The following is a 23729-nucleotide window of genomic DNA, read 5'->3' as shown; positions in this document are numbered from 1 at the left end:
TGTCTTTAGAAACAAGGCACATCTTGCTTTGAGTTGAGAGATACTTTGTCTCAGGTGTTGGAGAAGCTTTATTGAGGCTCTGGTGCGCCAGCTGGTACCTTGTCCCTAGAGCAGGCTGTCCCTGGGCAGCCTGTGGTGGGCTCTCAGCCTCGCCTGGAGCCAAATCCCTGTTTTTCTCCTGACCTGCAGGACAAATCACATACTGCTGAGACTGGAAGACTTGCTAGACATGCCTGAACCCTGGATCCTGCCGTAAGCGAAAGGCTATCTTTTAATAATACTTATTATTTCCAACCTGTTCAAGGGTCCTTTTTCTTCACTTTGGCAGATGATGAGTAGGAATTAGTTTTTCCTTCAAAGCTAAAAATGTTTCACCACATAAGCTAATTCCATACCTTGCTATGTGCCCTTAAAGTTACACATGATTCAAGCAACCACTGGTCAGGATGGACCAGTTTCTGAGGGTTTCATTAGTTTTGAAAGAAGCTGGCTGTATCCCGTAGAAGACGGGAGATGACAAGGTGTCTGCAGTTTTTGGCACTGGAATGAGACTGCCTGGTTGAGGAGAAAATGCTGATGGTGGAGAAACGTGGAGATGTACTAATGTCCTTTGGGTTGGTGCGTGTATTAATTGTCTGATGGTACCAGACGCAATAGATGGTTTGTAAGTGGAATACAGACCGTCTTTGTATTTTTCTGTTTTGATTTAAACTTGCATACCTGTGAGGCATTTATGAAATTACTGTATTCGCTGATATTTCTCTTTCCTGAGTCATTTCTCTGATTGGGTCATTCAGGAAATACTGTCACTAAAAATAGTGCTGCCCAGATGCATGGAACTTGTGCCTTAGTCATTGCTACTGGCAGGTTAGGCACCGAAGGGAAAAAACCTGCCTTGCAAATGGGTGGCAGCTGCTCATGGCTTTAATTAAGGGTTCTTCAACGTTCTTTTACAGAAGCTTTTTTTACCTGACTTCCTAGAGCACAGGACAGCAGCTTTTCTGTTTGTATGCTTGATTTCAGTGGGCTTTTTTGATCTAAGACGCTTGTGTTTTGTAAACTTTGCTCTCTGTAGCAATGCTGTTGCTGAACTTCAGCTGCTTTGTGTGCTCGTGTTCTAACTAATTTGTGGTTAAGTGACGATTTGGCTGCTGAGGGAGCCAAAGGGTGGGGAAGGGAGGGCTTTGATAACCGGCTGTTTGAAAGCTGCTTGAAGAAAAACAAATTGGACTGTACTAACCTTGGTGGAAGGGAGCACAATGCAGCATTTCACAACTTTTTATTGGTTATTTTCCATTGCTTTTGTCATGGGTACTGAGTAAAATTTGTTCTCCTTAGCACATCAAGTTAAACATCCTCTCTCTGCAGATAGAATAATGGTATTTAAAAGTCATTAGCAAATTGGATCCTGTTCAGCAGGATGTCTTGATGGAGTCTCAAAATAAACCTTTGCATAGAGTTTACAGTTGTGATTGGTTTTTTTTGTCTGCTACAAATAGCAAATACTTTCAAAAAGTATAGGAGTCAAGAAAATCTTAGACTGGACAGTAAGCTTGATTTTGATATAAAAATTACTCTAGCACATAGATTACACTTTTAAGTGGCCTGTGGAGCTTTTGGTTTTGCTGATGATTTTTGAGATTTTGTATGTGCTGGCCTGGGTATTTTACTGGCAGCCTCTGACAAGTATCCATTTAAGTCAGTCATAGTGAAACAGCAGTGGTGTTAAATAATTTACATTTACCCATAGCATCATTCTTAAAGCTGCATTTTACTTTATTTTTGAATTCTTTAAATATAGCTGTGGCTAGACTGACGGTAGGGAGATTTTAAAAGTTAGCATTCTTGATTGATCAATATTTCCATTACAAAATGTAACATTGTGAGTGGTTAGGGTGATGTCAGTCTCCCAGCAAATGCATGTTCATCACCATCTATAAATAGATCGGAAGCTATTGCAGAAAGTGCTTCCTTGTACCGAGAGAAAAGGTTTCTCAAAGAAATGAAACTCAGCAGTCACTGCTGTATCCTGATAAGACATTGTCCTTGATGTGACAGCAGTCACCCGAAGGACATGGCTGGGTAACCCTCTCTCAGCTCTCTTCCACCACTGCTGTAGATAAGAGGTTCTCCATAGCTTCATGGAAAGACTAAGGAGAACATAAATTTTTGGGTTGGAGATGATCTCAAAGTAACTTGCAGTGTTAAACCAGCTGTTTGTGTTGCCCAGTAACACCAGTATCCACACCAAAGCCTTTTAATGTGGAACACACTTTCTACGTAGAATTGGTTGGGAAATGAGAATTGTCACTTGCTATGCTGCCTGTAGTAGTTGTTCATAAAAGTGTAAAGTCTGTTTCGTGACAAGTACTCTCAGAAATCTTGTCACAAGATTGCTACATAACTAAAATAATATATAAATATGATATATAACATAATAAAATGCCTTAGAAATTTGTTTTCTTGAGATACAGCAACTGTAATTCTAGTGAACTGCTTTAACAATAGGCTATAACATAATAGGAATGTTATGTGATAGGAATGAAAAGTCATGGTTTTGTCTGTGGTTGTGTGAAATCTGATTGTAATTGTTTTTTTTGGGGGGGGGAGTGGTGTCATGATGGATTGGATGACAATGTTGATTCTAGACTTTTCCAAAAGGACCCTTACAAATACCTTCTTAAGGGACCTGTGTTCACCCTGTCATGGTCATTCTTGGTGAGCTCCAAATGCTTGTCTTACCATTTCACAGGTACCTCCACCTTGCACCATGAGGTGCGGTGACATTTGGCCCTGCAGATACTCCCAGTTAATCATAGAGTAAAAAAAATCTGCATTTCTCGCAGGCGTGTGCCAGTGGTCCTGCTGAGCAGCTGCAAGGCTGCAGGTTAACAGCTGCCCTGGCTGGAAAGCAGCATTGATCCTGCACCCACGCCGCTGTGGCTGGATTGCTTTTTATTTATTTAAGCTACTTATTTTCAGTAAGGCTGCCAGTCACCCTGGCTGCCGCTGACAGCCATGAAAATCATGTGCTACTCTGCCCTGGTGAGCTGCTGACGCTGGGTATGCCTTAGTGCTACAGCTGTACCAACAGAGGTGCATAAATATGTCCTATACACACACATGTGCATAAATGTGTGTATATATATATACAGAAATATGCAAACATGCATATATATAAAAATACATCCATATATATGTAGGCACACACAGAGCTATTCACACAAATACAGATAGCTACATATATCTAGAGACACATGACTATGTATTTATAGATATGTTTATGCACACACAGACCTACATAGATAGGGGTGGTGGGTCCACACAGTGGCATCTGACACCCCCCACCCTGCCCCTGCACTTTATCCAATTCCTTCCAGGCACTTCATTGCCTTTCTCTGCCCCAGTTCAGGGCCAGCTTGCTTCAACCAGCCCTGGCATCAGCCCCCTCCCCACCGATGAGCTGACCAGGCACAACATTTCTTTTAAATATTGCTTCTTTAATAATCTACGTCGTGGTAGTAGCTCTAAGGGAAGATACAGCTGACAACATTTTTCTTCTGCCCCCGTGTCTTTCCACATTGGTAATTCCTTCTTGATGCAGACTTCTCTATCCCCCAGCTCCCATAGGCCACGGTTAGATTTAATTCTGCTAATTATCTTAAATATAAAACATAAACGCAACTGATCCCCTGACGTTGCCACAGTAATAAAAAATAGAAAAGGAAAAAAAAAAAATGTTTGTATCCTTATTGCCAGTGTGTGCCAGTAACTGCTTTTTCCCTTACAAAAAGCCCCGCTCCTCGTGCCAGTGAAGGCTGCCGCCTCCCTCTCCGCCGAGGGCTGATCCCACGCCGAAAGTCAAATTATTCTTCAGGCTGAAAAACGGGGATTTTAAAAAAGGGTTGCAAGAAAAGCCCAGCGGTCTCCAGCAGTTCACGGTTCTTTGAAAGGGTCTGAGCAGTACAGTAGAAAGCTACATTTACTGAAAACTTCTAGTGCTGATAAAAGTTTTTGGTTTCTTTCTTTTTTTAATTTAACCCAAACAAACCCCAAATTAAATTAAACCTGTTGGCAGGCCAGGAGGAAGAGGGCATCTCCTGCCGCCTGGGGAGCTGGGAGAAGCCCCCCTGCTCTACAGCTAGAAATCAAATGAAGAGGAAAAAAAAATATTTTTTTTTTTATAAAAAACATCCAGTTTTCCAGGCCAGGCGGTGAGGAGAGCCCCGCGCACGAAGGCACACCAGCGCGAAGGCAACGTGGTCTGGGGGAGGCCGGCGGCCCCCACTAGACGTTGGCCCTGTGAGGTGGGCACGGGCCGGCATCTCGCTGGGGCTGCAACGAGAGTGGGGACAAAGCCAACCATCAGTCCCCACTGCTGTGACCGCCCCCCCACCCCCTACCCTTACCCCCCAGGGACCTTACCTCCCCCAGGCTGGGTTTTTGAGCCAAGGGTGGCTTCTTGAGGATGCCTCGCCGGGGGGCTGGCGCCGGCTTGGCCTCCCCGTCGTCCTCCACCGCGTCGTAGGTGCCGGCCAGGGCGTAGTGCTGCTTCCTCAGCTCGCCCAGGCGCACCCGCTCACCCTCCAGGCGCTTCTCCAGCTCCAGCACCTTCACCTGCACCCAAAGAGCCACCCTGAGCACCCAGGGGTGCGTCCCCGCTGTCCCCAGCGCCATGCTGCGGGGCAGCAGGGACCCCCCCCCCCCTGCATGGAGCTCAGCCGGGCCTGGGGTGGGCAGCACTGGAGCCACCTTCATGGCCCTACCTGTGTTTCCATCTCTTCCTTCTTCAGCTTGATGAGGGACATGCCCGAAAAGTCCATGGTGTCTGTGGAGACAGAGGGTCCTCACTGAGCGCAGCCCCTACACACCGAAGCGGAGGAGGCCAGCCACCTCGGGGTGTTCACAAGGCCACAAAGAGCCATGGGGTGGTTCCTTCTCACCTTTCTTCACAAAACCCTCACCTTTCTCCTCAATCTGCTCCTGCCCCGACTTGGTGGAAGCCACAACGTTGGCCGCCATCTCGTTGACATTGCGTGAGCACTCCTGGAGCCTGCCCAGGTTCCTGCTGCTCTTGTCGGCTTTCACCTGCAAAGAACAGGGGGATGGCTGTGGGACCCCCCAGGGCAGCCCCAGGCAGCCATGTTCTGCCTTAGAGACATCATGTCAGAACAGCCCTTGGGCGTGAAAATCTGGGGGTGGGAAGGATGGACAGATGGACATGTTGGGATCTTGATGATCCCATCACGGCCAGACAAGGTGACCCCACAAGGCCCTGCAGCCTCAGGGCACTAAACCAGCTCTGCTCTCACTGAGCACACACGGATAAGCAGCATCAGCGAAGACAGAGCTTTTTTTTTTTTTTTTTCTTTTAACCAGGCTCTTAATTTTAAAACTATCCGCTGTAAAAAGCCGTATGGGTCCTCCTCCCCGCAAACTGCATCCCCATTTGCTCCTTGAAACCTCTCCCCATCGCCTTCACCCACACAAAAGGTGGCAAGGACCAAAATCCACCATTCTTAACGCTGGCTGCTGCAGTTGCTTATTTGGGGTTTCTCATTAGTTATTAACATTTTCTTTACATGATCAGCTTGACAGGAGGAAGACGGGAGGTTTTAGACATCTCCATTTCCATGGTAAGCCCTGCTAGGTGTGGAATATTAATGCAGGTGAAGACACAGGGATTAAAATCACAGACTGACTTGAAAATACTCGGAGATTCCCCTCCTCCCTGCTCTGGGCTGGCAGGATGGCCACGCACCACTGCCCAAAACCATCTGTGGGACAACACTGTGGGAACAAAATGACTTCACGTGACAAAGCCGCACGCAGATGACCTCGCTGGGATACCCACCTTGGAGGCAGCCACCAGCTGGGCCGTGCTGGCAGCAATTTCATGGGAGCAGACTATCAGTTCTTCATATTTGCCCGTATGCAGGACAACTCTGTCTGCTGACTCCCTGCGTTACAGGTCAGAAGGGAGATCATATGAGAGATACTTGCCATGCACCACGGAGCATGTCTAGATTATTTATCTCCTGCTATACCCTTACAAAGCAGCATCAGACTTTGAACCAGCAGCTTTGCCTGTAATTATTTAAAGCTCATTTACAAAGCAATTACTCAACGCCCAGACCCAGAAGTTTTGGATGGGTATAAAATATCAAGAGGCAGGACTGTGTATCTGTAATGAAGCGGATAAGATTTTTAAAGCTTTGTCCGAAAAAGCCCCCACGTTTCCTGCACCCTGCCTCCATCCCAACCACCTCATCCACAACCATCTGAGCAGGAACCAGGACACAGAGTATTTGACTGCAGCAACTTTCACATTTTGCAAACAGGGAGGAACTGGCAATCCCTGCTTCAGTGACCATGCGGTCCAACCCAGGCTATGATGCTCTGTAAGGAATTAGCAATAATATCCATGCAGACTCAGCGGTGGGGCAGTTTGGGTTATTGGGCGATGGAGAAGCAGGGGCTGGCTCCGGGTGCAGGACGTGGAGCCACGCCATGCCAGGAGCCTCCCGCAGCGGCTGTGGGACAGATCCCGGGGGTACCTACACGAGCTGCGTGGCTCCCCAACCCACAGCCTTGGAGGCAGAGATCAGCCCTTCAGTCCAGCGTGAGTTCTTGGCATAAAACTCCTGAGTTGTTGCTGCCCCCTGTTGTTATGAGAATATTATGGCTTGTATTAACTCGATACAACAATATACAAAATCTGTATAAAATATCCGTATGAAATATAACAAGATAAATTCAAATATAAAGCCATCAATCAAGGGACGAGCAGCATTTCCGTGCCCTTCAGGCTGCTCTTACTGGCCTGCTTAAACGCATATCAAGAAAACTAGCACTGGAGCTGCAAGCCTGCAGATTTGGGCTGGGTTTAAAACACACATGTTTAAGCCATCATCTTCAGATGGACAGGGCTTTGCAAAAGCAACAGCGAAGTGTGCAGAGAGCATGGTGCTGAGCAGCCTGTCCCCAGCAAGTGGGGCTGCCAGAGTATCGCTAACATGGAAAAGTGCAAAATTCACTGTGTTTCTGCAAATTGTGGGAAATTCTCCTGTATTTCATGTTGGTGCAGAGAGACGAGTGTAGGGGAGGACTTACCCGGCCACTTTCTACTATCTCCTTCTGTAGGTTCGTAGATGTCATTACAAGAAGTCTAATAGCCTGGAACGAAGAAAAACAGGTTTTGGTGTTTACTGGGGATTTTATAGAGAAGGACTGATGCTGCCGATGGTGGGAAGTTACAGTTTTGTACAGTCTTTGATGCCCCTGATAGGTTTCTGCAGTACTGACCTTCATTAGCTCCGTGCAGGAGTTCAGAATCCTGTAGGGAAACAAGAGAAAAGTGTTCAGCAACCTCCGACAGCACGTCCAGGGAAGCAGGCTTTGGCCTCAGTTAGAAAAGGGGTCTTTTTTGGAGACCAGCCAGCCAGCAGGTTACTTCTAAGCAGCCCCCAATGCAGCTGTGAACAATTGGCTTAGATGTGCAAGATGAAGGTCCACCCTTCGAAAGATAATTCCGCGCTCAGCCTCAGGACGATGCAGCACTGGGTTGCACGTGGGGCTTTGGAGCAGAGCACAGCGCGGCAGGTATGGGCACGGGACAGAAACCTGCCTGCGGCTGTCGCATGCCGCCCCTCACAACTCACCGCTCGTTCACTTCGAGCTTAACACCAGAGCTCTTGTTTCTGGCCTGGCTCATCATCTCCTGTTGGGAAACACAAGAGGAAAAGGGTTGGACACCACGTTGCTGCAAGGGTGAGCAGGGTGGAGAAGGCACCAGAATGGGCCGTCCTGCAGCTTTGTCTCACCTCTATTCGCCTGACAGCATCCTCAATCGCCGCTGAGGTGGAGGCCATCTCCTTCTCAACCATGTCCCCCAGCTCTTCTTGCTTGATATCTAAGCTCTTGGGCCTCAGCTCCTGCCAGGGGAGGCAGGAGTCGCCAGGGGGGGTTAGGCAGAGGGAGAGAAGGGAATACTTGTAAGAAATAACACCAAACCAGAGCATCTAACTTCTTCCCCCCCACCCTTAAATAAAGCTGCAGGAGCAGCATTCTGCAGACTGCAAGGGTGAAGGCACATGTGCCACCAACTTGCAGCAAACAGAGCACAGGGACCTCAAAGGTAAGAAATGCCCCAAATCAAGGTGACAAACTCAGTCCCAGGAACAGTTTCGGCAGGGCAGGGCTCCAGAGGGGTGTGGAGAGCTGACAGCCTTTGAATCAAGAGCAGTTTAATAGAAAAGATTAATGGGGGCTTCACGAGAAGAATTATCTGAAAGCTGGGAAGCTTTATTCCGCAGGGATTGCTGGGCTGAGATTTCAGTTATCTGAGGGTGGCTGTCTCTGTGCAACACTAGGAAGGGTCTCAGCGCTCAGAAGCTAAGATGGCTCAAGGAAAGCACCAGAACCTGTGGGTATGGGGGACAAGGCACCCCAAAGTGCTCATTCCAACCCAGCGCGTTCAATTGCAGTTCTGGACAATGGGGAAAGCCAGGGTTTGATTATTTTTAACAAACAAACAAACAAACAAATGAAAAAAGTTCACCAAGGTGCAGCCAGGAGGCTGCGAGCAAACCTCCCACCTCAACAAATGAAAGCAACGTCCTACTGCACTAACTGCCTGCTTCGATTTTTCCTTTAGGAAATACCAGTGCCAACAAATCACCCACCCTGGCAGCCACGGCGACGAAGGTGGGTGGGTGCGCTGGGCTCCATCTCCTACCTGGGCCAGCTGCAGGACCCCCCGCAATGCCTGCCGCACATCCCCCAGCTCAGCACACCGCAGCGTCTGCTTGTCCTTCAGCTTGCCCAGGTAGTTCAGGCTCCGCTGCCCGCAGTCCCGGCACGTCTCTGTCAACCCTGGGGAAAGGATGGGTTGGTGCTGGGCCCCTCGCTGGGCCAGAGGTCCCTCCTTCCCAGCCCTCCCACCCTCTTCTTCCTCCTCCCCTCAGCCACAGAGATGATGCCAAGCAGCAGCGGCATCTGGAAAATCTGTTGCAGAAGACCATAAATCAGTTTCCAGGAGCAAAGCGATGTTCCTGACCCAGGAAGGGGCACCAGACGGGACAGAATGTTGGGAAGAGGAGCACGGGGAGCATGTGCTGCCCCCAGGGAAGATCTGTCCCATATCCAACCCCTGGTGGCAGGGGCTTTGGCATGGCCGCCCCAAAAAAGAAGCCTCATAAGCCAAAAATCCCACCCAATGCCTGCTGTGTTCCATGCCCAGCACTCACGGTCGGCATGGTCAGTGGGAGCCAGGTGGGATGTGGCGCTGCCATTCACGATGGTGTCAGCCGTCAGGTGTGCGAAGAGGGCCAGAGCCCCCACCAGCCCCGCAGCATCTGCTGGCGAGGGGATGTGGTCAGGTGCTGCCAACCCAGGGCACCCCGTGCCATGTCCTGGGAGCTGCAGCCCGCCCTCAAAGGCACCCCAGGATCAGCACAAAAGCTTGGAGAAGTCGGCATTGACCCCTCTAGTTTGCCGGCTGCTCCCTGAACGAGCACACGGGAACCCACCAACTCCACCCACCACGTCCCTCCATCACCAGGGCATTGCACGCTTGCCAACGGCCCTGAAGCAGCTGGGGGCTGCTGGATGTATAAAAATAAAAGCAAGATGCAAGCAATGCCACCGGTCCCCAGCCCCAGGTACCTGCCATGGAGGCCACGTACTGCGCGTGCCCGTTCTCCAGGGCATCCGTGGACTCCAGCGCTGCCTGCGCCCGGCTGAGCAGGTAATCTGCAACAAATTTAGCTTCATTAGCACGGTCAGGCTGCTGAGGGACTGAATAAGCACAAGGACCGATTCCACGAGGAGTACTGACTCCACGAGGCACCACTGAGCAGAAGCCAGAATAGCTCAGGTCCTCAAAGCCCTGGCTGAGGAACAGCACTAAAATCTGAGCAAAAGAGCACTGAGATGAGAGCTAAAAATTCACTCCTGGAAAGCCTGACCCCCACCTCCTTGGGCATGATGTTTGGTAGGAAAAAATGCCTGGGGGAAGCTGAGATGCAACATTATCCATCTTGGAGGGAGAAGGGGCTGCAGGTCGCAACCCCCGTGGTCAAGGGGGACATACCTGGGGAGCTGGTGCAGCGCACGTGCAGCGGGTCATCCAGCTTGGCCACCGCGTCACGAAGGATGTCCTCTGCTTCCCGCACCGCCTCCTGCAGGATGCCAAACTGCTGGTCCAGCAGCTTCTGCTGCAGGCTCTGCTCCTGGTTGCTCTGTGGGGTGGGAGGAACAAGCGAGTGACACAACTTGGACACAAGACCCCTGTCACCGTGGCCCATCACCAACATATCCCTCGAGAACCCCTTTGCAGGATTAGACCCAAGCATCCCAATATCGCTAGAGCAAGTCACATCCCTCTGCCTACACTGGTGATGGCTCAGCTGAGCCACCTGACTGCTCAGCACCCCCAAACACATCTCACCCCAGCGAGCAGAGGGGCAGTGGGCCCTCCACACCATACCTTATCCAGGAGCCTGCCCTGCAGCTCTCGGATCTCCCTCGTGGCCTTGTCTGCCTCCTGGCTCAGCTGCAGCTCCTTCTCCTCAACGAGGCCACGCGCAGAGAGCAGCTCACACTCCTTCTCACTCACTGACCGCCTCAGCACCTCCTTCTCAGCGTGCAGGGCCTCCACCTGGGCGCTGAGCTCCACACCTGCCTGCCAGCGGGGCCAGGAGACCCCTGTCACTCAACCTGCCACCTGCCTGTGAGCCCAGCAGTTCCGCAGAGGGAGCAGAGGACATGCCCTGCTCATGACCCCGATGGAGCAGACCCATGTTCAGCCCCACGACGGCTCCTCAGACTGCTGTTTGTGCCACTGGCTTGGCAGTGGTGGCAGCTGTGCCATCTTGTGTGACGGGGATTTGGGATGGGGATTTGGGCGCATCCTGTGCTGCCAGCCTCGTACCTGCTTGGCGTGGCTCAGCGAGCGCTGTGCCTGGTCCAGCTCATCCCGCCGGGCATCCAGCTCCTGCCGCAGCTGCTCCATCTGTACGCTCTGGTCCTCCAGCTGCAAACACATGCCCGCGCCAGCGGCTCAGCTGCTGCAAACATGCTCCAGCCCCACTTGGCACCGGCACACAGCCAGGATGGCAGGAACAAATCCGGCCATGTTTTGCAGGAGGGGTTTTCAGGGTCTTGTCGGGGGTCTCCTGAAAGGCGTCTTTTCCCCAGGGCAGGAATTTTGAGAGCAGCCCCCACTTGGGGCCCAGAGAACAAAAGCACCCAAACCCATCAATTTGCATTGTGCCATTTTCTTGGGCAAAGAAGAGGGTGATATGGGCAAGAGGGACCAAAGCATGCATTAGCATCTCCCCCAGGAGCCAGGGCAATGCTTTCCTGATCAGAAACCGACATCAACAACCATCCTGACCCCTTGCACCCAAGCTGTGCACAGCCACCGCTTCCTGGGCTGGAAAGGGCTCAGGGCCGGCCAGCGAAGCCTGGTGGCTGGGCAGGATCCGGGGCTGTGCTGGCTCACCTTCATCTCGGCCTCTCGCTTGACCTGCTCCACCTGAAACGCCAGCTGCTCCTTGACACGTGCCACCTCCTCCTGGCTCTGCTGCGTGACTGTCAGCTGCTTGGCAGTGTCGGCGTTCTGTGTGGGGACAGGGGGCTTACTGGGCATTCCCACAGGGGACCCTCACCATCGCTGACTCATCCTGACCAAATTCTGGCTTGGGATAACTCCAAGATGCCTTTCACACGGCATCGAAAATGCTGACTGCCAGGGGACATGAATTCAAGGGGTGCCCCCCACCCGGCGCGCAGAGGTCCCTGGGTGCAGGATGATGGGCCAAATACCGATGGGGCTGGGCACGCAGGAGCCATACCGGTGGTGGCAGTGGGATGAAGGCAGCAGTCGGTCCCTACCTGGCACGGGCAGCAGAATTACCTTCCTCAGGAGCTCGGCATGTGTGTTGATGAGCTCGCTGTGCTTCTCCTTCAGCTTCGTATAGCGGATCTCGGTGGCGTTGGCTTTCTCTGAATGGGGCGAGAAAGCGTCAGCAACCGCAGCACGGGTGTCCCGCGGCTGACGGGTGCTGTAGGGCACCTACTTTCTGCTTCCGCACAAAGCCGCTGGGACCTGTCGCTGTCCTGCTTCGCCCTCTGCAGCCTCTCCAGCTCATCCCGCAGCTGCTCATTGTCCACCAGCGCCTTCTGCTTCTGCTTGCGCTGCTCCTCCACTTCACCCTCCAGGCTGTTCACCTGCGCCTTGAGCTGCGTGATGTACCGCTGTGCCTGCGGGACACCGTCAGGCACTCAGGCACTGCCCTGCGCCGATGTCAATAACGCCTCTGCCCTCCCCAACATCCTTATTCGGGCACTCAGCTGCAGACTGGGCAAAGCAGCTGTGAGATGCACAGGAAAGCTCCCCCCTCAGCCATCGCTGCTGCTCGGTCCCACTGCTAACAGCAGTCAGGACAGCAAGGGACAGCCCTCACATGCCTTCACCCAACCTCCACCAGGAGTCAGGTCCCAGCACTGGGAGAGGCCCCAAAACACAGCGCTGGGCGGCAGGACCCTGTTCCTGCTGCATCCTATCAGGGTTTCCACACCGCAGCACCAAAAAACACCCCGCTCTCGCACGCTGGCTGCTCCCTGGCCAAGCTTTACCTCCAGTTTAATCTTCTCCATCTCTGCACGGAGCATGTCCACCTCCTTCTTCAGGCTGTCAATCTGTGCATCCCTGTGGACAAAGGCAGGTCAGTCCCACATGCCGGCGGCCACCCCACCACTCCCACTGCTGGCCCCCCATACCTGTCATCCCGAATGCCATTGGGTGGCCCAAAGGTTTGCTCAAATATATCTGAGGTGATCTGGAGAAGACAGAGGGTGCCGAGCTGAGCTGGGCTGCAGGTGCCTGTCCCCCCAACCCCAGGGTCCCCATCCCACCCCCATGCCCCCACCTGCGGCTCTGTCGTGGTAGCTGTGCTGATCTCGATGAGGTTCTCTGGCTCCTCATCCTCAGGGGCTTCCTCAGGGATGACAACCACTGGCTTCACGTGCTCCGCCAGCGCAGATGCCCGCAAGAAGTTTGGAGGACTCTGTGCAGACAAGAAGTTGTGGCGGCATTGTCTGCGGTTTTGGGAACCACTGCAGGCAGATCGCTGAGGGCAGGGAGGCAGTCATCCCTACGCCACTGAGATGTGCCAGTGGGTCTCTCTGCAGTGTCCCTAGAACCTGAACCCACCCATGGGGACACCCCTGTGCACCCTACACCCACAAGCTCTCCAAAGCATCGCACACAAGCACCACACTGCAATCCTGCCGTACCTCCGGCAGCCGAGGGATCTGGATGAGCCGCTTGAAATACAGCATGTCTGATGCTTTCTTAAAGAAGTTTTTGAGGCTGGAGAGGGGAGAAAGAAAAACCGCTCACAGGGGAGGTGGGGAGGAAGCTCGGCAGGAGGGAGCTCGGCAGGAGGGAGGGGACCCCACCGCCCCACCTCGGCCCCAGGTTACCTGCGAAACTGCTCATGGAAACGGTCTCGGTGGCCCTGCAGCGTGTCAGCCGGCAGACCTGCAGCAATGACGAGACAGCTGTGACTGATCCAGGGCTGCAAATCTAGTTACACGTGCCCGGATCCCTCCAGCTGCGAAAGGCAGCGGGGTAAAGGCCAGATGGGAGCAGGATGCGAGGCGTCAGGACAGGAGTGGGGATTCCCCATCCCTGGCATAGGGATGCAGTGCAGGGAGGCGGGTGTGGGAACCCTGAAATACCCGCACGAGGCCCCTGGTGCTGTGCTGCCCAGCAATCCCATGCAGGGGGCTGGGAGGCCAAGGCACATCTGCTTGAATTAATCAAGGACAAGTCCTTCTAATTCCTTCATCTGGGATGTCTACGTGGGATGAAGCAGGTCCTTAGAGCCCGGCTCGGATACAGGGACATGGCAACGGATGCCTCCATCCACACAAGCCTGGTCCCCAACTACAGCCAGAAGCCCGACCCAGGAGAAGATCAGTGCAGGGCACATCCCCAGGGACTCACAGGAGTGCAGCTTGAACATTAACTTGACAGCGTAGTGGTAGAGGTGGCTGCAGTCCTGGATGACCTGGATGAGGGGGGCCAGGCGGCACTGCACCGCCGACATCTGCGACACTGCCATCGAGGTGTTGAGCTGCCTGAAAACTGGAGGGTTGAGCGCAGTGAGGTGCCTGCGCCGTGTTTGCGGAGCCGTCCTGCTCCAGGCGACTCAGCTTGATCATTAACCACAACGGACGTGGCTTTGCCGGGACATGGGTTAAATACCAGGGTTGCTGCCCGTCCCATCCCGCTGAGCTGGGAAGAACCCTGCTCCAAGCCAGAAAAACACCCAAAGGGACCACGGTGGCAGAGGGAAGGGGTGCTCAGCTCTGCCCCAGACACCCCGACCCCAAAAAGGAGGGATTTAACCCCAGGACGATGCAAAGGCAGGACAGCTGCCCTGAGGAGCTGCCGCTGCACGATGCGGCCACGGAAGGCGTGGGGTTCTGCTCCCCTATTTAATCGTGCAAGGAGCTGGGAGAGGATCCCAGGGCAGGGGACGGGCCTGCCGGCATCGCAGCCTCGTCTCCCCCGGCTCGGAAACAGATCCCTTCCCTTGGCAGAAGTCCAGCCAGCATATCCACTCTGGCTTCTTCCCCGCTCAGCTTTAAAGTATTTATGAATATAAATTCTCTGTATAACTGGGTCAGGAGGAGAAGCAGGAGGCTGCCAGGAGCCGGGAGCATGGTCTCTCCCACTGTGCCCTGCTTTCCAGGGCAATTCTGTGTTCCCGACTTGCGACAGAGGAAGAAACCGCCACATTTTTAAGCCGTCTAAAAATTCCTGGAGGAGACAAGAGAAGCAAACACAGGCAGGGGCCTCCAGCCCTCCCTGGAGGTATTTCAGGGAGGGGAACCGAGTATTTAGAAAGAGGTACGGCCCCATCCTCTGCTTTGAGGGGATGGAAAGGATTCCAGTAACGCATATGATGAATGTGGTTGTACCAAAAAAGCAATAAAAACAGATTTCAGAGCAGCGCTGCTCTGAAAACAACATTCTGCATTGCTCAGGTGGGCTAAAACCAGCCACGTTCCTCAAATATTTTCCTACAACCACCTCTACAGAGCATCAACAGGGGAATCCAGCTAGAAACAACCTCAGAAATCCCTTCGGAGGAGGAGGAGGAAGGACCTGAGCCTCCCACCTCAGCCTCCCAAGCTGGAATTCCTTTCCTGACCAGAGTGAAACTATTGCTCAAGAGCCCTGAGGCTAGCGGGAGGGACCTGCCTCCTCACCTGACTCTGACAGCTTCAGCTCACAGTCCAGGTAGTCGAACAGCTCAACTGTCAGCTGGAAGCTGCCAAAAAAGAAAAAAAATATATATCCAAACCCCCATCACCCAGTGGTTGAGACATTCCTGCTCCGGCTGCTCATGTTCACTGCAGGTCCTCATGGTGGCAAGGGCTCCGACTGAGCATCTGGTGGGTTTGCTCCCTGCATTTACACTCCTCACCGCTCTGCGGGTGCAGGAGGAACCCGGCACCATCCAACCAATTTATGAAGGACCGACGGCCGCCCCAAACGGGAGCCGTTCTGTTAGCAGGATGCTGCCAGGCAGGAGCCGGCGACTGTGTGCGGGGCGCTGCGCTCCTCTGGGACACTCACATGTTGTTCACATCTGCCCCCGCAGTCTTTTCCAGCACCTCATCCGACACTTCGAGGCCCGGGGGGAACTCTGGATGCTTTGGAAAAGGAGAAGAAAAAACAAAAAAAGAAAAAAAAAAAAAGCAGTTGCTGCTAACATTTTTGCTGGTGTGACCATCCCCTGGTGAAGCCCCGTCCCCCCGGCGTGGCAGGGTGTGGGAGTGGCAGAGGGTCTCACCTTGATGTGGAAGGAGATCTTGGTGAGGAGCAGCCGCGTATAGATGCTCACCAGCTGCCCATACCTGTCGTGCAAATGGCCCTGCCAGGGACAGGAGGGGAAACATGGCAAATCCAGAGCAATGAGCAAAGCCCACGCACGCTGCGGAACTTGCTCTCACCCTCTTGCCCTTCACCATGCACGTAACCATCACCCAGCAGGGGTGGAGACCACAGGTTATTTCAGGTGGTGCTTTGCCCCCCCCATGCCCACGATGTTTTTCAGCACCCACCTCCAAACACGCCGTAAGGCTCAAACCTCTGCTTCCCCCCACTCACCCACAGGTCCCCTGTCTCTCGGATGTTGCTGCGGTACCTCTGGCAGTCCTGGAGGACCTGGGGACAAAAACGGAAGGGATGTGGCATGGTGGGGCTGGCATGGAGCTGCCCTGAAGCTGAGGATGAGGATGGATTTGGTCCCTTACACCACTCCAGCTTTGGGAGAAGTTCAAGCTGAAGTGGCAACCAGAGGTCGGGGCTGTGCACAGGGATGTTTCCAAGATGCAGGATAACAGCGGGCTCCATAGCCCCACCGCCTGGGAAAGGTGGCTGGGGTAGGGCAAGAAACCCACCCGCTGCGCAGAGGGACATCGGCAAGAGGCAAAAAACTCCCCCCACCCCCAGCAAAGCCGGAGGGACGTTTGGGAGGGGTCACTCACGTTGGGGTGGCCATCGCGCAGGACCTTGTGCAGGACATGGCAGAACTTCCAGCTGAGGATGGCGCTGCTGGGCAGGGGCAGCCCGATGGCATAGGACCAGAAGGTGAATGCTCCCTTCTCGTGGTGGGTCCCCAGGATGATTCCTTCGAAACCTGAAGTCAAGGCCAACCAGATACACGGGGCAGCAGGGGACAGGCTGGGCTGGGTTCTATTCCCGTTCAACTTCCATTAAAAATGGGATGTGCACAGAGCGTACGGCAGGCACAGAGCTCACCGGTGCGATGCTGCACCCACAGATAAAACACCCATTTATTTTTCCCTGGTGCACCTCTCCCTGCTGCAGGGCGCATCGGGGCCCTTTGCATTTTATTGCCAAAGAAACGCAATTTTATTGCGCTGCTCTTGTTTGCATTTTCCCTGCTGCATGAACCCACGTGACGCCATCGCCCAGCCAAGCTCTGCAAGGGGTTCCCGTCTCCCAGATCTCCTGCGGCTCTGGCCCTGTGGGGTGAAACCCCTCCTGCCTCAGCGCTGGATCTCCTCCAGGCGAGCCAAGGGAAAGGATACGGCGGGCATGTTTCTCCTTCACTGGCGCTTCTTGGGTATTTATGGCTTTGCTGATGCTGATGGCCTGCAAGGGAAGGAGAGCGCAGTGTGACCCTTGCAGCTACCCCGTCCCCCCTGAAAGTGAAGCGCTGGCGCTTTTGGGAAATACCCTAAATTTTATAACACATCTGTCACCTCAAAGCCATTTGTGACACATCAAAATAGGCTTTTTATCTCCAAACAAGTGGCAGGTTAAACCCCCCCATCCCCAGCATGACTGGTCGGAGCTGGGCCCCTACCGATGCTCCCTGCTGTCCACATCCTAGGAAACAAATTTTTGCATTTTTGTAGCCTGAACTCAGCGCCGTGCCCAGGGAGCATTAAAGCACGACAGCAAGATGCCAAATTCCAGGGTTGTTTGTCTAATCACAAGGAGCCTTTGAACTGGGGGTTGTGGGGGTTGTGTTTTATTTTATGACGTTGCTGCGTGCAAACAGCACGTGGGGAAAACACAGCCCCCAAGCAAGGAGGGAGTGGCGGCCACAATGCCCATTTTGACAGAGCAAAAATCCAGAGCAATGTGATTATCAGAGGAGGATTACCTATATTTTAATGTGTTTGATCACAGCACACTTTAAATTATGAGTCTATTCCAAAAGATGACCCCAGACAGGGGCAGTTGCATCTCCCGCCTGATGACAGACTGCAAAACTGAGTTGCTGTGATCGATGAGGATCTTCCTCCTCACTGGATCCCTGCAGGCAGACTCAACGGAGCTACTACATCCTCGCACAAGCCCTTGGTCACCACAGGGGAAAAACGTCCAAGCCAGGAAGGCAGGAAACATCCCCGCCACCGCTGCTTATGCCGGAAGAGTCCCTCCCTGCAGCCCCACCAGCCATAAAACCTTATAAAAATCTTATTTCCCCTCCTGGGGAAAGCACCTGCTTCAACACAGCTGCTAGCCCAGGGGACATCTCTGACTCGAGGTGCTTTCCTGTGTGAGGAGGAACCCGACGCTGAGTTATTGAGTGCTCCTGACTGATGCAGGAGGAACCTGACACCATGCTGAAGAGGTGACACCAAAGGTGTTGATGCACCAAATCCACCTCAAAAGAGCCTGAAATGGCTGCAACCGTGAGCCGGGCACAACAGCAACAAAACGACTGTGAATGCATCCCCAAAAGCGAGCCTGTCCCAAAACCCTGAGCCCAGCCGCTGGGAAAAGGGGCTGGATTTGCCTTTCCTGCACCAGGGAAGCCCTGGCGTTACCCCGCCATGTGGGGCCATAAAGCAGCAGTGGAGTTAAGCTGGCGACTTGCTGTAATCCTCTTATCCTCCGAGGTTAATGAGCCTGGAGCGCCCAGGAACAGGCACCTGCAGCGTGGCTGCCTCTCCGAGAGCACCCAGCACCTTCGCAGCCACCGGAAAGCCCGGAGCCAGCCGAGAGCCTGCGCCCATGACCACAGCTCAGCCAGCGAGGAGACGTGCCAGGGGTCCTCAGCGCTCCGGCACAACCAAAGCAACGGTTTACCGACACAAAACAAGGTTTATCACACGCCGGAGAGCGACAAGCCGACGGTTCTGTGAGGCAGGGCTTGGAAACACATCTTGCAGCGAAGAGCTGCTAAAGGGGTTGTTGCATCGTACTGAGGTGCTTTGCATGGCGGGGAGCAGGGCAGACATCTTCCAAGCCCGGATTTTTGCCCCCCACAGCGTGCGGGAGCAGCCCGACATGCTCATCCCAACCCGTCACACTCATCCCAATGCATCAGTGGGTGCTGGGCTCAGCATCGAGCTGCAGAGCTGGGAGCAGGCACATGAAAGGGCCAATGCATGAGACGAGGGCAGACCCCTGGGGATGGAAATGCTGTCCCAAATCCCCAGGGACAGGAGTTCAGCCACCCAGCAGGACGGGACCAGGGCTGGGACCCAGCTGGCCCATCCCAAAACCACCATAAGTGCTGGTGGTTTTATTGTGTTTATTGCCCATAATCTCATTTCCAGCCTGACCAGCCAAAATTCAGCCCGGGAGCTCTGGGAGAGGCTGGTTTCATCCTCAGTGATTCAGCGCAGAGGTTTCAGCTGAGCCACCGCACGTCCAGCACAGAGGAGCAGACCCGTGCGGGGGCACTCCCAGCCCACCCATAGCACCACTGTAATGGAGACACGGTGTCCAGCACCGTCCCAAATCAACCACGGTGGCACTGACCCAACGCCAGTCCCTCGGGCTGCCAGCTCAGGTGTGCTTGCGCTAGCTCCAAACCCCAGGAGGTCCATAAAAAGGGGATGGTGGGACCAGGCGTGGGCACAGGGGGATGCTGTGACCTGGGACACCGGTGGGATGCTGTGACCTTGGACGCCGGTGACTTCAAGATGTCCCTACCAGCTGCCCGGCAAAGCAAAGGACAGCTCCACAATGGGGAGATTCACCCTCAAACCGGCCTCCTGGGACCTCATCACCGGCACCTCTGGAGATGGGCAGGTCCTAGGTGTCACTGCAGGTCACAACCAGCCTGGCCAAAACCTTCACGAAACCTGCAGACGGTTCCCCATCGCCACCCGGGAGCGGTGCAGCCCCGGCCCCGCCAGAGGGGGGGTCTGACCCCAAAACCTGCCCAGCCCCAGGAGCCCCGAGAAGTGCAGCCCGCACGCCTTACTCACAGCCCGCACGTACCAAGCCAGTGACTAAAGCTGGGATCAAAGCGCCCAAATGAAGGAGCATGGCTGACATCCACCCTTGCTTTCCAGGCTGCTTTTAATTACAGCGTGATCCTCCCCGCCCACAGCTCCCCGGAGCCCTGGCATCCCGCGGGGCCGCAATCCCCACCCGGCAGGTGGATGCCGGAGCCCGGTGCGACGCCACGGGAGGGAGAGATTTTTTGGCAGCAGGACATCGAGCTGGAAACCTCCCCGGCCATGCAGCACGAGGGCTGGCCGGAGCAGCTGAACTGCAAACGGCTGCTCCAGAGGAGTTCCCTTCCGAACGCTTCTCCTTCCCAAATCACACCAAAAATCCAGCCCTCGGCAGTCACACATGCTGCGCACCTGGCAGCTCCAGAGCTTGTTGGATTTTTCACCTTCTCATTTAAGAAAAGCAAAAAATTGGCCACAGGAAAGGGCCAAGTTTTGAAAGCAAGTGCCCGCTGAAAGACAGAGGCTTCCCACCTGCCACAGGCAGCCACTCCGAGGGGGACACGTGCATCACCCCACCAGAAGACCTCAAAAAGCATTTGCAGGGAAAGCAGGTGACCTTCACAGCACACGGGATCACACCGGGGCCAGCGACCCCGTCTGCCCCCACTGGCACCACCCCAGCCTTCGGTGGGGGAAAGGAGCTGGGGTGCTCAGTTCCAGCAGCAGCACTCTCCAGGGTGGTGTGACACCCTCAGCCATGGCACACAGAGGGGACATGCTACCAGTGTCCCCACAACACAAAGGTGACCAGTGGCTGTCTCTATAGCCACTATAATTAGGTGTAAAAGGCAGATCGATACCCACACACCGACATCGGAACTGTTTTGCTCTCACCTGAAGTGCAGCTATGGGAAACCATGTTAGAATAAAGCTCCTGCAGGACAGTTTTCCAGCAGTTGCTGGGAAAGAAGGTCAGTTTGGGGTGATGACCGTCACCGTCAGCCAGCGGGCCTGGGGTTCAGTTTGAGCAGCGAGCAACCGCTTGCTCACCCCACACGTAGCTCGGCCCGTGGCATCCCTGTGGCTGCAAAGTTGCACTCGCTCAGGACACAAACCCCCCCAAAAGCCCAAAGAGCCGTGGAAGGGCTGGAGAGAGGGGGGACAGGCTCCTGGCCGGCCCCGGCTGCCCTTGGGCACACGAGGCAGCGCTGCCACCACCATTATTTCGCAGCGGTGCCCAGCGGGACGATGGAAGGAGATGAGGCCAGAAGAAACCGGAATTGCCGGTTTTCTCGTGTTGCTCCCCAAACCCAACATGCTCCGTTTCCTATCCAGCACGACCCAGCGGCACCGTGACCCTGCCAGACCCGAAACTGCCCCCTGGCCGGGCTGGCATGGACCAAACCCACCCAGGGGCCGAGGAAAGGAAACAGGGGAAAAGGGATCAGCCGTGAATTTGCAGCCTGGAAAACCAGAGGGGCAGAGGACGCGTGCCAGGGGTCCCTCTGTCCATCCCGGCCCGTTCCCCACCAGCCTGCGCCAAGGCCGGCACCCAGCATCGCCCACCCGGCTGAGGGTGCGGGGCCACATCCGGACGCCCCGTCCGAGCGGGACACCCACGCCTTTGGGCTCCGCTCTCGCCCCGCCACCCTCTGCGGGGCCGGGCACCGCGACCCGGGGGTGCCACCACGTGTGACCCGCAGCCGCGGGGCTGACCCACCCCCGGGGGCTGGGGCGCGGGACAGGGGCGCAGGGCGGCGCGGGACCGGCACCGGCAGCGGGGGGCGGCTCCGGGGCTCGGCCGCGCTCCCGCCGGGGCCCTTCAACTTTCCCCGCTGGCTCTCGGCAGCGGTTACCTGCCGGGAAGGCCCGGGGGGGGGGGGGGGGGGGGGGGGGGGGCGGGGAGGGACACGCCGCCTGCCCGGGGCTCTGCTGCGCACGGCGGGGACGCGGCCCCGGTGGCGGCCAGCGGGACCGGCCCGGGAGGAAGCGGCGGGCGGCAGCGGGGCCGGGCGGACCGGGGGACCCCGGCGGGGAGAGAACCCGCTCCCGCTCCCCCCACCCCGGGAAGCCCCCGCGTTGCGCGCCCCGAGGCCGTGCCCTGCGGAGCGGGCCGGTCCCGCAGCACCCCCGCCCCGAGCCGGGACCGGAGCCGGGACCGGGGCACCGCCACCCCCTCCCGCCGCCCTTGCCTGGCTCTTGTCGAACTGCTCCCGCTCCGCCTCCAGGCTGTGCCCGCCGCGGCGGCTCAGCACCCGCGCCGGCACGCTCTTGATGCTGTTCATGGCGGGCCGGCCCCGCGCACCCGGCCCCGCGCACCGCGCACCGGGGCAGGCAGCGACCGGCGCCGCCCCGCCGGCTCCTCCCGGCCGCGCACTGCGCCGCGCCCGCCCGCCCGCGCCCCAGGGCGCCCCCTGGCGGCCCCGCCTGCAGCCGGGAGCAGCCGGGGCCGCCGCCGCCGCAGCGAGAGCCCGGCGGGACGCGCCGTGCACGGGGAACAGAGACTTGGCCCCGCCCGGAGACCCGGCGGGCGCCTCCCGCGGCCCGGCCGCCGCCGAGCCCCCGCAGCAGCTCGGTTTGCGGGATCGTTCCCTGCGGTAGCGCAAAGGCGCTCCCGGGAGCATCCGTGACACCGCCAGGCAGAAGGCAGTCGAGCCCGGGGCGGCTGGAGCCTCGCTAGGAGCCTCCCAGCGCTGGGTGACACAGCCGGGGAGCGAGTCACCCCCTGCCCGAACACATTCACCCCAATATTCCCCTTCTTCCCACTCCGCAAATCCAGGGCAGCCCCAACACAAAATCCCGGGGCTCCGCGGCTCCCCCCTGCCTGGCTGGAGCTCAGGTTTCTATAACGACTTGAAAAGCATAATTTTCAGCTCACGAGGGGGTTCAGCGCCTGCACCCACCGATGCCAAACACGCTGCAGCTCACGCCGTGGAGCGGCACCGATGCCACCAGGGCCTGACGCAGGGTACGGCTGCCGGAGAGCTGCGGGGTGACTGGGGGATCTCTACCGGTGGCTTTTCCAGGCAAATTTCTGTCCTAGCCGCAGCAGCACATTTAGAGGATGGAGCCTGGAAGGTTCCTCTGCAGGTAGAGGAATCCAAACATGCTTTAAATGTAGAAAACGCCCGTGAAGCTGAGATTCCCTCTGCGGGTAACACGGGTGGGCAGGGAGGACAGCAACTATGACCAGAATTAGTCGCCTAATTTGGAGGCCATTAGTACAGGCAGGACCGCAGGCTGTCATTTAGGTCGTTACAGAGAAAGCAGAAAATTATATGGAAGAGTTAAGGAGGGGAAACCACAGTGCCAGTGTTGTATTTCACTGCAATGAATCCCTGGCAGCCAGAGCCTCCCACCCCTGAGCTGCCCCCACACAGGAAAAACGCTGGCGCAGCACTCAGCGGCGTGGACTTGGCACGGGTGTCCCAAACGGCTCTCGACACAGTGGCCCACTCATGTCTCAGGCTTGCCACATCCTATGGTCCCAGAGAATCCTCGTTAATTAAGTACTCTGTGTTGGGCAGTGTCGTAAGCAGGTAAGAAACACACAACAGTATCACCTTTAGCAGTTGATTTCATCTTTTAGTGAAAAAAGAAGTTCCGATTGTGATAACGAAACATGTCTTACCCAACAGTCAAAGAGAAAACCAGCTGAAATGCGCAAAAGCCAGTCACACCACAGGTGGCTGCTGCCATACAGCACTTACAGAGCCCACTAACTAACTAACCGAGCTCGTTAGAAGCTTTTCTTACAATAACTAGTTCCTGACCGGGGGAGGGCTGTTTTGCCCATCTCGGGGGTGACAGCTATGCAGGAGGCAGTTCCTGCTTCCAAGACTAATTAGGAACTTCCTATAAACATTATTCATCTCTCTCTACATGGCAACAAGTCCAGAACAACAAGAATAAACTAAAAAAAACCATGAATGCCTGGCTGTGTCATACTCTATCCGTATTTCTGAGCCACCACA

At 55.4% G+C, this 23729-nt stretch overlaps 1 protein-coding gene across 3 annotated transcripts; it reads right to left on the bottom strand.

Annotated features, from left to right (window-relative positions):
* Window positions 1-3248: 3248 nt before the first annotated feature.
* HIP1R (huntingtin interacting protein 1 related) lies at window positions 3249-22125 on the bottom strand. Of its 3 annotated transcripts, none has more exons than XM_040610364.1 (32): window positions 21948-22125; window positions 17140-17203; window positions 16573-16715; window positions 16193-16249; window positions 15876-15956; window positions 15659-15735; window positions 15289-15350; window positions 14018-14158; window positions 13492-13549; window positions 13303-13378; window positions 12936-13073; window positions 12787-12845; window positions 12643-12715; window positions 12084-12267; window positions 11921-12009; window positions 11507-11623; window positions 10934-11035; window positions 10490-10684; window positions 10094-10241; window positions 9667-9753; window positions 9249-9359; window positions 8738-8874; window positions 7824-7934; window positions 7662-7720; window positions 7306-7336; window positions 7114-7176; window positions 6562-6662; window positions 5855-5960; window positions 4965-5088; window positions 4767-4828; window positions 4426-4617; window positions 3249-4335 (listed from the first exon to the last, which is right to left on the bottom strand). In XM_040610364.1, the coding sequence occupies exons 1-32, from the start codon at window positions 22038-22040 to the stop codon at window positions 4288-4290; spliced, it is 3189 nt and encodes a 1062-aa protein (XP_040466298.1). In that variant the 5' UTR covers window positions 22041-22125; the 3' UTR covers window positions 3249-4287. The 3 variants fall into 3 exon arrangements, with proteins under 3 accessions (XP_040466298.1, XP_040466309.1, XP_040466318.1); XM_040610375.1 differs by having other exon boundaries at window positions 9249-9356; XM_040610384.1 differs by lacking the exons at window positions 15289-15350; window positions 15659-15735; window positions 15876-15956; ... (2 more) ...; window positions 17140-17203; window positions 21948-22125 and adding an exon at window positions 14696-15256.
* Window positions 22126-23729: the final 1604 nt, after the last annotated feature.

The sequence above is a fragment of the Falco naumanni genome, chromosome 1 (genome assembly GCF_017639655.2).
Source record: "Falco naumanni isolate bFalNau1 chromosome 1, bFalNau1.pat, whole genome shotgun sequence".
Lineage (NCBI taxonomy): Eukaryota > Metazoa > Chordata > Aves > Falconiformes > Falconidae > Falco > Falco naumanni.
Note: the sequence above shows the minus strand (reverse complement) of the source record. Positions and strands in the feature narration are given on the sequence as shown.

Coding starts and splice junctions, on each gene's coding strand:
- HIP1R (XM_040610364.1), bottom strand. CDS start 22,040: ATGAACAGCATCAAGAGCGTGCCGGCGCGGGTGCTGAGCCGCCGCGGC. Junction 10,685..10,933: donor CGCTGAGCCACGCCAAGCAG/GTACGAGGCTGG, acceptor CCCCGCTGGCAG/GCAGGTGTGGAGCTCAGCGC. Junction 7,177..7,305: donor CCTGCACGGAGCTAATGAAG/GTCAGTACTGCA, acceptor TCTTCGTTCCAG/GCTATTAGACTTCTTGTAAT.